This window comes from Rattus rattus, chromosome X, assembly GCF_011064425.1.
Source record: "Rattus rattus isolate New Zealand chromosome X, Rrattus_CSIRO_v1, whole genome shotgun sequence".
Lineage (NCBI taxonomy): Eukaryota > Metazoa > Chordata > Mammalia > Rodentia > Muridae > Rattus > Rattus rattus.
Window position 1 is genome coordinate 89981552 of NC_046172.1, and position 13481 is coordinate 89995032.

At 41.1% G+C, this 13481-nt stretch overlaps 1 protein-coding gene across 2 annotated transcripts in view; it reads left to right on the forward strand.

Moving 5' to 3' along the window:
- Nucleotides 1-13481, forward strand: part of LOC116888795 (E3 ubiquitin-protein ligase RNF128) — an 84351-nt gene that overhangs the window by 29761 nt on the left and 41109 nt on the right. The window contains exon 1 of one of the 2 annotated variants that reach the window (XM_032890075.1): nt 12172-12934. The exons of the other annotated variant lie outside the window; for it this stretch is intronic. Coding sequence (XP_032745966.1) covers nt 12451-12934 — 484 coding nt within the window. The 5' untranslated portion in view covers nt 12172-12450. Of the gene's footprint in view, nt 1-12171; nt 12935-13481 lie in introns of those variants that run through there. 2 annotated transcript variants of the gene reach the window in all.

Below are 13481 nucleotides of genomic sequence, written 5' to 3' on the forward strand. Positions count from 1 at the left end.
AATTGGGAATTATACTGATTTAGGAAAGTGGTAATAGTAGATTCTTCATTTAAGTTCATGACCTCAATAGGCACATGTAGTTCAGTAGGTTTAAAATAATATGGATGAATGCCTTCACTAAGTTGATCATAAGTGCAATTAGATGGTTATAGGTTACCCCCAAGATGTACATACTTGCCATACTTGTCATTGATGTGGTTCATAGGCTTTACAGCTGGGTAGGACTAGCAATTACTTCTTTCCCTTGGCAACTTGCATAGCAACTTCAGATACTATGAGTTCTAGTCCTAGGGGAGAAGGTTTCCAAGTCAGTTCCAGCTTGATTTCCTCCAAGTCCTGTGTCTGAAATATGTGGGTCTTCAGCAAGGAACTGAAGTTCTACTATCTTGTAGTAGAACTTGGAGGTCTTACCTACCTTTTTACTGCAACATAGTGTCTTCTACATAAAATAGGGAATCTCACTCATAAAATCTTATCAATATGGTCACCTAAACAAGGCCTGCCCAATGACAACACCAGTTGACATACCAATGTAGATAAAGGAAATCTCACAGGGCCCATATCTAGATAGATAAACAGGCATTAATTAATGGCTACTAATAGATGGAGAATCAGTCTTATCCAAGGGCAAGCATCCTTATAGGCTATCCAGTCCCAAGTTGTCATCCTCAAACATATATACATATAAAGCAACACTAAATGGAATCAGCATTCTATTTATGTATAACAACAACAATGATAGAAGAGGGAGTCCTGAAGTAAGGTGAAAATTGGCGATGGAGAGGGATCAATTATCAATAGCTCCTATACTAGGGGTGGAACTTTATGAGTCTCCTCCTCCAACTGTGCTGGGGTTTTGGCTGGTTTGATCTTGTGCAAGTCTTATATATACAGTCCCAGCTACTTTGAGTTTCTGTGTGTCACTGCACTGTCATTCAACAAATACTGTTTTTTCTATAGACACCTACCCTCTTTGGCTCTGAAATTTCTCCACCCTCTCTTGTGTGATGATCCCTGAGACTTGGGGGAGCTATTTTATTTTTGGTAAATTATAACTATATAAATTTATGTGGCACGATGAGATGTTTGTTCAATGCTATAGATTGTAGAATAATAAAATGATGCTTAGTTAACATATACATCATGTCAGGCGCTCATCTTCATTATGAGACTTTAAACTATAATTTTCCCTGTTTTAAAATGTGCATTGCACATCATCATTAGCTATATTCACAATAGTCACAAGGTGTGTAATAGATCACTAGAAACTATTCCTCCTAACTGAAGTTCTGTACCATTGATGAACATCCCCCTTTCCTTGTCTGCAGCACCCTAACCCCAGCTTCTGGCAACTATCATTCGCCTCTCTGCTTCTATGACTTTGGCTTTTCAGATTTTATGTATTAGTCAACTAACGCAGTAATTGCTCCTTTATGTTGACTTTACTTACCATAATGGCTTTTACCTTAGTATTCCATACTCTGTGTGTGCCACATTTTCTTTATCCAACCATCCATTGATAGACACTATAATTGTTTCCCTAGTTCAGTTATTGTGGGCAGTGTTGCAACGAGCATGGGAATGTAGCCATCTCTTCAACACCTATTTCATGTCCTTTGGGTGGATGCCCAGTAGTAAGATTTCTGGATCTTACTGTAGTTCTATTTTTAGTCTTTTGAGGCACTTCCATTCTGTTTTGCATACTGCAGCACTAATTTGCATTCCCACCAACAGTGTACATTGGTTCATAGGTTCCCTTTTCTCAACATCCTTGTATACTTTCTATTTGTCTTTCACAATCTTCATACTAGTCAATTTAACAGGTATAAAATGTAGTTCTTCCTAGTTCTCATTTGCATTTCTCTAATGGCTATAGATTTTGAGCATTTCTAATATCTCTGTTGCTTATTTGCTTCTCTTTTTTGAGAAATCTCTGTTCACTTCAACTACCAGTTTTAAAAGGGTAATTTATTTTCTAGTTGAATTCTTTCCACATTAGCTCCTGATTCAAGTTACCACTTTGAAATATTTTATTCCATTCTTTATACCAAACAAGCTTTCTCCACAGTTCATCTCCCTATTTTTTTTTTTTTTTTAGACAGGGTCTCAAAGATCCCAGGCTGGTCTCAAACCACTGTGTACCCAAAGATGATCTTGAACTCCTGAACTTCCTTTCACAACCTCCAAAATGCTGAGCTCACAAGTGTGTGCCACCCTGCCCAGTTTTATGTGTTGTTGGCCTTGTGTGTGCTAGACAAGCGTCCTGCAAACTGAGCTTCATCACTAGCCCTTCGGCTTTGCTAAAAGCTGCTTTCATTATTTCAGAGCCTTTGTACTTCCATTCCAATTTAGATTTTTTTCCTAGTTCTGTGAATAATGGCATTGGAATTTTTATAGGGGAAGCACTGAATTTGCAGACCACTTTGGGTATTACGGATATTTTAACTATCAATTCTTTCTAGTCATCAACTCGGTGTCTTTCCATTTCTGTGTGCTGCCTTCTATTTCTCTCATCCCAGCTTTCTAGCATTTGCTGTAGAGATCAGCTACCTCTTTGGTTAAAATTCTTCCTATTCTATGTCATGTTGAGGTTATTGTAAGTTCAATGTCTTTCTCAATGTCTTTTTTAAGAGTGTCTTATTAATTTGATTGTTTTTCTGGTGATTTTCTACCCTGTAACCTTACAGAATGTGTTTACCAGTCCCAAAAGTTGTTTCCAGGAGGTTTTATGGCAGTCTGTGTATAATAGGTTGTCAAAAAAGAGGCCAGAGCAGAAGTTCAAATTACTCTATAGCTCCCCCATGGTCCCTGCTACCAAAATATTAATAAGGGTTCATTTCCTTTCAATAATATCTGATTACTTTTTCTAATTTTCTGGAGTTCTGTAAGATCTCTTGCATATACGAGTTTTTATAATGCAATAATTTCCTTGAATCAAAGCAGGAAAAGGTCATTTATCATAGAACTTCCTACCATGTTATGATGCTTGCTTCTTCCTTCATTACCATTTGAATGGCTCTCATTTCTCTTTCTTATATAACATTAATGGTCAGGACTTTTGGCACTATGCTGAGCAGAAGTAATGAGGATAAACACCCTTGTCTTGTTCCTGATCTTAGGAGGGCAAGTTTCCAACTTTTCAACTCTCAGTGGAAAGGTAGCTGAGGGTTTGCTATATAATATACTGAGTATTGTTTTCAATAGTCTTCCTTTTTTTGAATGTTTCTGTAGTACCAGTAAGAAAACCCAAGAGTTATACCCCTAAAACTGGAAACTGATATTTGAAATGCTTTTTCAAATTCACCAGTTTTTGTAAGAAATAGAAAATGCCATTACAAACGAAAAGGAATCTAATTCTGTTTGTGGGTTGTATTGCCCAGGCCCATTTTACCTATTTTATTATTTTTAAAGATTTATTTATCTAATATATAATATATATATATATATATGTGTGTGTGTGCGTGTGTGTGTGTGTGTGTGTGTGTGTATGTGTGTGTGTATCTCACATCACTGCTTTCAGACACACCAGAAGAGGGCATCAGATCCCATTTACAGATGGTTGTGAGCCACCATGTGGATGCTGGGAATTGAATTCAGGACCCCTAGAAGAGTAGTCCATGATCTTAACTGCCATCTCTTCAGCTGCCCAGGCACATTTTAAATTACTTGGGCCTTATTTACTGAGTTAGTACCAGGTCTATACCATTCACTGAATGTCTCTTCTATTATATGTCTTACACATTAACAAAATCATAAATATCTATTTAGATGTATAGTCATTTGCCATATAATGACATTTTGGTCAGTGATAGATAAGTTTAAAATGAAACGGAAAACTCCCTGTCCTCTAATGGGTTCATAGCTGAAGATGTAAGAGGAAAAGAAAATATAAGAGAAGAAAATAGATTTCAAGAAAGTTTGGTAAAATGTTTATCAGAAAGTGTTGTAAATATCCTATAGCTTCTTAAAATGTTTGAAAATATATAACCTCTCAAATGACTAACAGACTGTATTTATGTATTTAGGAATGTATATGCATCTATATATCTGTATATGTATGTAAAACAATTAATACAAAAAGAGGCTGTGAATTTGAAGGAGAGCAAGAAGGGGCATATGGAAGGGTTTGTGAGGAGGAAAGGGAAGGGAGAAATAATTATCATCTCAAAAAGTAAAACAAATGAATTTTAAAAATATAAATGCTCCCAAAGTATCATCCTCTTTTAAGGCAAATCTGTGCTTTAAAAAAATGAACAAGAGACAGCTTGGACATATTTCTGGGATAAAAAGTAGCACAGTCAAGAAGATCCTAAGGCAGTGTCTTTAAGACAAATGCCAGAAGACCTTGTTATCACAGTGGATGACAGTCCTTTTCCGGTTACTTCCCTGAAGACTGTACAGGGAAGTGGGAGATAGGGATTTTGATGATCCTGACTTTGTGAAGGCCTAGGACAGTGCGAGCATTTGTATCTCTATTGCTAGTAAAAAGTTTTAAAGGTAAAAATAATATAATAATAAATAAGTGTAAAAGGCATACAAAATAAAGATATAGAGAAAGAATACCATGCATAGTGGTAGTGCATGCATGTCATCTTGACACTTGAAAGACTGAGACGGGAACTGAAGCACATTAGAGAGTAGCGTGGTGTACAGGAGTCCGTGCCAGAAACCCATAACAAGAGCTACTTTCCAAAAGAAGAAGGAAAGAAAAGAAGGAAGGGAGGGAGGAGGGAGGGAGGAGGGAGGAGGAAGGAAGGGAGGAAGGAAGGGGGAGGAGGAGGGAAGGAAGGGAGGGAGGGGGGGAGGAAGGGAGGAAGGAAGGAGGAAGGAAGGGAGGGGGGGAGGAAGGAAGGGAGGAAGGAAGGGAGGGAGGAGGAAGGGAGGGAGGAGGGAGGGAGGGAGGGAGGAGGAAGGAAGGAAGGAAAGAAGGGGGAAGGAAAGGAGGAAAGAAGAGGGAAGGAAGGAAGGAGGGGAGGGAGGAAGGAGGGGGAGGAAGGAAGGAAGGGAGGAGGAAGGAGGGAAGGAAGAAGGAAGGAAGGAAGGAAGGAAGGAAGGGAGGAAGGGAGGAAGGGGAGGAAGGGAGGAAGGGAGGAAGGAAGGGAGGGAGGAAGGGAGGAAGGAAGGAAGGAAGGAAGGAAGGGAGGAAGGAAGGAAGGAAGGAAGGAAGGAAGGAAGGAAGGAAGGAAGGAAGGGAGGAAGGAAGGGAGGAAGGAAGGGAGGAAGGGAGGAAGGAAAAAAAAGAAAAGAAAGACAGAAAGAGAAAGAAAAAAGGAAGGAAGGGGAGAGAGAGAGGGAGGAAGGAAGGAAGGAAAGAAAGCGAGCAAAGAAGGAGGGAAGAGGAAGGGGCAGAGGGAGGGAGGGAGGGAGGTTGTAAAATTTGTGTTTTAATGATTATTTCAAAAAGTTAAAATATAAACATGTATAAACTAAAAAGATGAGACAAGCTGAGAACAACTTATTTATTAAACAAATAGTTCAAGTTGTTTTATATATTATTTGTTACACAGAAAAAAGTAGAAAACTAAATTTCTCTGTCCTCTTAAAGGCTTCTTTGCTGGTGAACATTTTCCTAAGAACAGATAGTCTTTTATATGAATGATCTCCAAACGCTCATGAGCAAAAAGTGTCCAACGTCTGGATACCAACAATACAGTCTCTGACTGCATACTGGAGTTTTTCTGTCCTGAATTTGTGATCTGCTCTCAGAGTCCTTTAATTTCTCAGAACAGAAGTCTCTTTGGGAGAAATAATGGGGGTGGGGGGACAACACTGGTATCAATGTAATACAAGACTAATTCACTATTGAAGGAAAAAAAATAATTTTATTAACTTAGTGTTGCCTAAGTATACAGTGTTTATAAATTCTGGTAAGAGACTGGTAAACTCCATTCATGATCATTGCTGCATATAGACATACCATTTAAAATAGCTAATACCACATTTTTCTTTTATCTTTTTGTCCCTTGATGTTTTTGCATATACACAATATTTCTGACTGTTTATAACTGGCCTCCTTATAATGGGCTCAGCTGAATAGTGAGCTATTCAGGTTTATAGTCTAGGACACTAGGCTGCATCATGTACTGTACATGTGTAATGGGCTACTCAATAGAGGTTTATGGAAGTGTATGTCCACAAAATGATGAAATTTCCTAATTATGCACTTCTCAGTGAAGCTGAATTTAACTGCACTATAGGAATTGTTATGCTATAATCTAATGAAATAGTAAGTGGCTCAAAAAAATCTATTCAATTTATCATTAATATACCTACTGTTTGGTTGAGAAAGAACTAGAATTTCTGGTGTCATACAACCAGTCAACTTCAACATTAAAAATAAGGTAGAGATTGAAATGAGTTTCTATGGATCTAGACTATGGAGTGGCATATCAGGATTGAATGACTAGATCGAAGATAAATGTCAAATATATGGTCATTTTTGAAGGGTACAATTTTACCCAAGTTTTCTTTTTTCCTATCAATAACACACTACACACACACACACACACACACAGAGAGAGAGAGAGAGAGAGAGAGAGAGAGAGAGAGAGAGAGAGAGAGAGAGAGAAATTAATTCCTTTGGAATCTTCAATTCTCTAGAAACTCAAAAAGGAACTATAGAATACAATATGGGCTTCCCTAATAGATTCATCCAAGAGCACAGTGAAGGAGAAAAATCCCCCATCTCCACAGTTCCTTTCAGCACCTTCTCTTCCCAGCACCTTCTCTTCCCGACTATCCCTTTAAGTCACTCCCAGTTGCCTTGAGCTCTTCTTCTCCACGGGGGGGGGCAAAAACTCTCCAGTAATCTGGAATCCCTTAATTACCTCCCTAAACTCACGATATGTGATTTGATCCTGTGGGGGAAGTCAAGCAGATGCAATTCAGTTCATGTTCTCTGTAATATCCTACAACAAAGTATCCTTGCTATGCTAATTCTCCTCACTGAGGGAACCCATTCTAAGCGTGTATCAAAGTCCTCATTTCTATCCTCGCATGTGAGTGCGCTTGTACAACTGAATGTGGAGACCCTCATAGTGATTCTGAAGCATCTCTATGCCTCTGTAGGTACTCCAGGTGACAGGAAATGTAATCTTTCAGAGTGATAACACACTGCTGCTCCTGAAGGACGCTGCTCCGTTTATCAGTTCATCATTTGATAGTGCCTGCTCAGGGCTGTTTCATTTGTTGCTGTTGATAGAAGCATTTGGCAGGGTTCATCTTTGTGGTAGGATGTGAAGAATACAAAAAGGCTCTTGGCTCAGAAAGTATTCCCTCCCTCAATGGGGACAGTGCCTGAAATGCATATGCAAAATATTCCTTAAACTTTCTTTAGCATACAAAAGTTTCAGTGTGCATGCCACTCTACAGAAGAATGGTGTGAGTCACTATCAGCTATTAATACTTATAGTCAGAACTGCATTGGAATTCTGCTTCTGTTTAACTATGACTTTAGGCTGGCTGCTAATTTTGAGCCTGTTTCCTGTTTGCTTAAAAATATGGAGATTAACGAAATGGAGATGTGCATGTAAAACATCGAGTAAGTGTTTAAAGGACAGTAGTTGAGTGACTGTTATTAACCTTAAAGAGAGTAGCACTCTGAGACAATATTCTTAGGATTCATCAACTCAGTTGTCAGGAATCAGGTGAGATCTGGTTCAGGGCCATTCCTGAGAGCGAAGACCCTAGTTGAATAGGGATATGGCCAAGGATTCTGAAGGCCCAGAATCAGAAGAAGAGTGGGGAAGTGGGAGGGAAAGAATTGAATTACATTAACAGGAACTTTCCAACAGGGAAAGTGTAGTCTTACTCAGGGTGTGATGCTTTGTGAAGGAGTGAGATCTGGTACTTGAAGTTCTCAAGCAGAAGTGGGTGCTAGCATTTCTAGTCAACTCCCTGACAATGGTGATGTGCCTGATCAACAGCAGATTTAACTCTTACTAGTGGGCAGCTCTTGTAGTGTGAAAATATTCTGCAGTAAGACATGGGGATAAGGTAGGGACAGCCAGCGAGTTACTCATCATGGAAAGACAGTTGATGCAATCAGGATAGACAATCTGGGTCTCGGGTTTTAACTGGTAGTGTAACCAGACGATGGCCTCCTGGGGACTGACTCAGAGTTAACCAAATTCACAGGAGACCAATATGTAAGCCAGAATGCCAATTGATTAATTTATAATGAGAAGTATAACCTCCAAATGGACCTGATACTACTGTTTGCTGATGAGTACATTATCTCCCTGTAGGCACATTTACATGAGAAGCTAAATGATAATAAGAAGGTTGCTTGGTGAGGAGGGACTCAGAGCAAGGGGATGCTTAATGGTTCACGTCATCAAGCTATGGTAGCCTAATGTCTCCATTTCATAATTGGGATAGACCGACAAAAGAGATCTGATGATGTTAGCTTCCTCACCAGTCTCTGTTTCACCAGTCTTGCTTTCAAGACAATCTGGATATTTTTTTAAACCGAGATTTGTTGTATTATTCATCTGTTCCACTAGCTTCAATATAAATCCACGACTTAGAGAATAGAAAAAATGGTTCAGTGGTTAAGAGCTCTTCCAAAGGAGGTGGGTTCAAGTTCCAGTGCTCTTGTGGCAGCTTACAACTGCCTGTAACCCTGGTTCCAGAGGATCCAATGCCATCTTCTGACCTCCATAAGTACCATGCACTCACATAATACATACGTATACATTCAGGCAAAATAAACATACATATGAAAAGACAGTTTAAAATTCGCAACCTAAACCCACTAATTACAAAATATAAAATATACAGAAAAGTTTAAAAAATCAATTTAATATCTCTATGCCCATCATCTAGATGTAACAATCCTTAATCATGTTGTCAAATGTGCTTTATGTGTGTACTTATATGTGATATATGTATGATTCTGCATGTTTTAAACTCTTAACATTCCATCTACTTAACTAGTTTCATCTTTTTTTTGTTGTTGTTCTTTTTTTTTTTTCGGAGCTGGGGACCGAACCCAGGGCCTTGCGCTTCCTAGGTAAGCGCTCTACCAGTGAGCTAAATCCCCAGCCCAACTAGTTTCATTTTCACTGCCTCGCCCTTGTTGGCACATATCCTAGCCATAACTAACTCCTAAATGTTAGTTTCCTGCTTGTTCTCTGCTATTCTCATATGCCATCACTTGTGCCTGAATATCATCTTTACCCTCTTTGCTTAGGTAATACCTATGCTTTACTAAATCATACTGCTCATTATTATATATGCTTATTACCTGCCTATCTCTCTGACTCTCCTGCTAAACCTTGACTTAATTGAGAACCAGAATGTTCTTTATATGCCTCTGCCTCTTCAGTAACTTATATTAAAAAGTGTCCAATAATAGGAAAAGCCAATGACCTACTACACACTTCTACCTAGTTCTAGTACGCACAGCTCAAATCAACATGTCTAAAGTGAACTTATCTCTTTTTTGCTTATCAATTGTACACATTTTTAGGCCTCTTCCTGTACTCCCTGCCTGAATGAATCCAGTCTTTAGACTCAATTCCATTCCTCCCTCTATAGCATCCCCCAAAATAAGTGCTGTTGATTTGGCCTTCACCATGAATCCCCATCCTGCCCACATCTGCTCAAATATACTGCCTATCTAGTCCAGGTTACCTTCACTTATCACTTGGAGTATTGCCAAAAATCTTCCTCAGATCCCCAATACTACTCTTGTTCCTTCCAATCTATTATCCACGGAAAAGCCAAAGTGATTTCTAAATTGCAGATCTGATATTACTCTCTGTTTAAATCCTGATTATATTACAGTTTTGGATAAGGTCCAGATACTAACTAGCTTCCCTCCCAGAAACTCTGAAGGTCTGGCCTTTATATGACACTTGTATTTAATCTTTTATTTTTATTACTTATTTTGTCGTGTTGGGGATGGACCCAGAACCTCACATGTGTTAGTCAAGTTTTCTATTACTGCACTTCATTCTCAGACCCCTAATCTTCTCTGTATTACCTTCCTTTCAGACTTCAAGTTTCAACCATTTTGCACTTAGAAGGCCTGCTATGATTACAGGTTTCTCGCACTTCTAGGTCAGGTCCCCATGTCTTCTCTTGTGTTGCTCTTTGCCTATAAAGACTAATCCTCTTTAGCTCAGCACAGGGAACTCTTCTCTGTTGTCTACTACCTGCCTGTGCTGTATAACCTCCTTTGGAGAGACAGTACCATATGCATACACTAGTCAGTAATGCAGTGATCACTTCTTATCCTTTGAAGTGAATTCTTGAGCTTTTAGAAAGCATAGTTGATATTTTATTTGACTTACATTTAGTTCATAGTATATAGGACATGTGAGGAAATATGTAAGAAATAATAAATGGAGGAAATGAAATAAATATCTCCCTATACTTATTTTGGTAGACATCTTATAAAATACCCCCTTTCTTTTGATCACATTCTCTTCAAAGAACAATACAGTTGATTTTCATTCAACTAACATTGTTTAATTGTGCTTTGATTGTTCTCCATGAACAAACTCAGATGATTTCTGGTATTATACTAATCTACTACATGGCTGATACTACTCTGGCTTTTTTTAGGGGGTAGTATTTTAAATCTTAAAGGTTAAATTCATTGACATTGGGGGCTGGATATTTTTCCACTGGTCCCATACCTACCCCCAAGTGGCTCCTAAAGTTGCTTTTAACACTCAAGGTTCATGTTTCACAGAATATCCAATTGTATTTTAGCTGGTGTTTGATAGATGGTGTTAATTTTCCTCTAGGTTTTTCTGGGGTCTTAAGAGTATCAAGAATAGAATAAACGTACGCTTAATCTTGGGAAATACTATTAAGTAAATGCTGGGCCAAGGATTTAGAGAAGAGAGTGATTGGAAATGTTGTGCTGGAAATTAGACTGAACCAAAAAAGTAGCTAAGACCGAATTCATAAACAGCATGGTCTCTGGTTATTACTCCAAGGTAACAACATTGATATTGTAGAACTCCTGTGCCCCTGAACTTGTAGAGTAACAATATTTAACATAATTTTCATACTCAGCTAAACAGGATCCTGAGTGTTTTATAGGAAAACTTTTAACCGTCTGTCTGACCAACTCCATGCGTTCAATGTTATCATTCCCATTTTACAATTTATAAACAAATCGAGGCACAGAGGAATAAATTCTAAAGGTTAAAAACTGTTCAGAAGTTGGGCCTGGTAGCACATGTCTTTAACTGTAATCTCAACTAAGCAAGAGGATTGCCCTAATGTATGCATATGGTACTAATTTACATAGTTGGCTCCATGCTGGTCAGGACTACATAAGGAAACCCTGTCTAAAAATCAAAATCATAAATAAATTCTGAACTGGCTGTCACCTGGTATATTAATTCAGTTTAGTTACATGCACAATTTTGAAAATCCAGTAAATGTGGTCGTTGACAGTATTGACTGAAATGTATGCTGAACTATAACTAACTCATAAACTAACAGTGACTTGGGTGAATTGTCCAGGTGGGCCGGCCTCATTCTAGTTGGTTCAAGAGAAGAAAGGTAATTAAGATCATGAATCTTGCTGGAATATCACTTAGGTCAAACCTAATTTGTGGAAGGTGAAAAAAAGAGGGGCTTGGCTTTGAGATGTATGGAGCTGTTAATTCTTTTGTGGTTATCATGATTGCTTGCAAGAGGCATCTGGTGCAGTGTGCTAGCCTCGGGTAACTGTAGGAAAGACACTCTGACACGTACAGCACGCTCTGAGATCAGGGAAGAGAAACGTGCTGTTTGGGGCCGCTAAGAAATTAATTAAATAAAGGGAGTAATGAGGACGTGCTTTGCTTGTCCTTCCCGGGGGGGGGGGGAGACAGGAAGCATCTAACCCTAGCACTAAGGACCTACTTAGAACTCACACCCTTTGGACCTGCAGCTTTTCAGAAGTACTTTCCCAGTCTCCTGACACAAAGCCCAAACTCCCCTTCAGGCAAAGGAGAGGGAATGTGTGCCTTTCAAAACCTAAACCAATCGGACGAGGAACTGAAAGCTTGTAAACTGGCGCATTCCCCACCTTCTCTGGCCAAGTATTCTTCCTAAAAAGGACAGGACACACCTGGCTGGCCAGAGAGTCTCTTGAGTAAGGTTTTCCCACCCAGTGACCCTTTTAAGAGGCGGATCCCGCAGTGTCCTTTCCTCTCCTGTTCGCTCTCTGGCTGGCTCACTCTCCCAGCCACCTCTACCCCCAGCCGGCTGGGCGGAGCTTCGCGCGAGCGTCCCAGAGCCCGACGAGGCCGCGGCAGTCGCGAGCGAGCATCCCTAGTGCTTGCTTGCCGGAGCTGCGTCTGCAGTAGCCTGGTCGCTGACGCTGCGTGCCGGTCGGCCGGGCAGCCTGCGACCTCTCTGGCCCCGCGCCCGCTGCTAGCCGCCAGCTCCCCACCTGGTTCGCACCTAGTCCTGGCCCGGGTCTCGCGCCGAGTGCACGCCATGGGGCCGCCTCCCGGGATCGGGGTCTACTGCCGCGGCGGCTGCGGAGCTGCCCGGCTGCTGGCTTGGTGCTTCCTTCTAGCTCTGAGTCCGCACGCGCCCGGTTCCCGGGGAGCCGAAGCTGTGTGGACCGCGTACCTCAACGTGTCCTGGCGGGTTCCGCACCCCGGAGTGAACCGCACGGTGTGGGAGCTGAGCGAGGAGGGCGTGTACGGCCAGGACTCGCCACTGGAGCCCGTCTCCGGGGTCCTGGTACCGCCCGACGGGCCCGGGGCGCTCAACGCCTGTAACCCGCACACCAATTTCACGGTGCCCACTGTTTGGGGGAGCACGGTGCAAGTATCTTGGTTGGCCCTCATCCAACGCGGCGGAGGCTGCACCTTCGCGGACAAGATCCATCTGGCTTATGAGAGAGGGGCTTCTGGAGCCGTCATCTTTAACTTCCCCGGGACCCGCAATGAGGTCATTCCCATGTCTCACCCGGGTGAGTGCAGCTACTAATTTACAGCTCTTCAAACCTCTACAGTGACCAGCTTCCCCGGTTTCCCTCCCCGCTTGCCTTTCCCTATCCCCTTGTTTGGAAAGAAGACGGGTGCCCCTTTTTGCCCCCACTAAGTAGAGCAGGGTCCTCCGGAGAGTCGCCAGGTGTGGGGGTTGGGTGCAAAAGAATTCTTCAGAATTTAATTTGTCTCTGGTGGAAGAGGGTAAGACCAACGGGGGGAGGGGGTCACAGAGGCTGGTACAGTAGGGGGGCTTTTGCTTCTTTTCCTGGTGTTTCACAAGGGTGCTTTCCTAGGATTATGGGTGTGGGAGGGTGGACATTGGCTTTTAAACTATGAGAGAGAACATTGCCTGGGAATCGCTTTGCAGTATAAAAACGGATTTTTTTCCTCTCTGGGTTTCTCTTCACATTTCCTCTGAATCAAGTACAAGATTATGTTACAGTACTCAGTTAACCTCATTGTAATTTTTGTGGAAACTTTAGCTTAGGAGTTCTCTGCCCAGTGGTCTTGGATCCCAAGTAGTTCTTG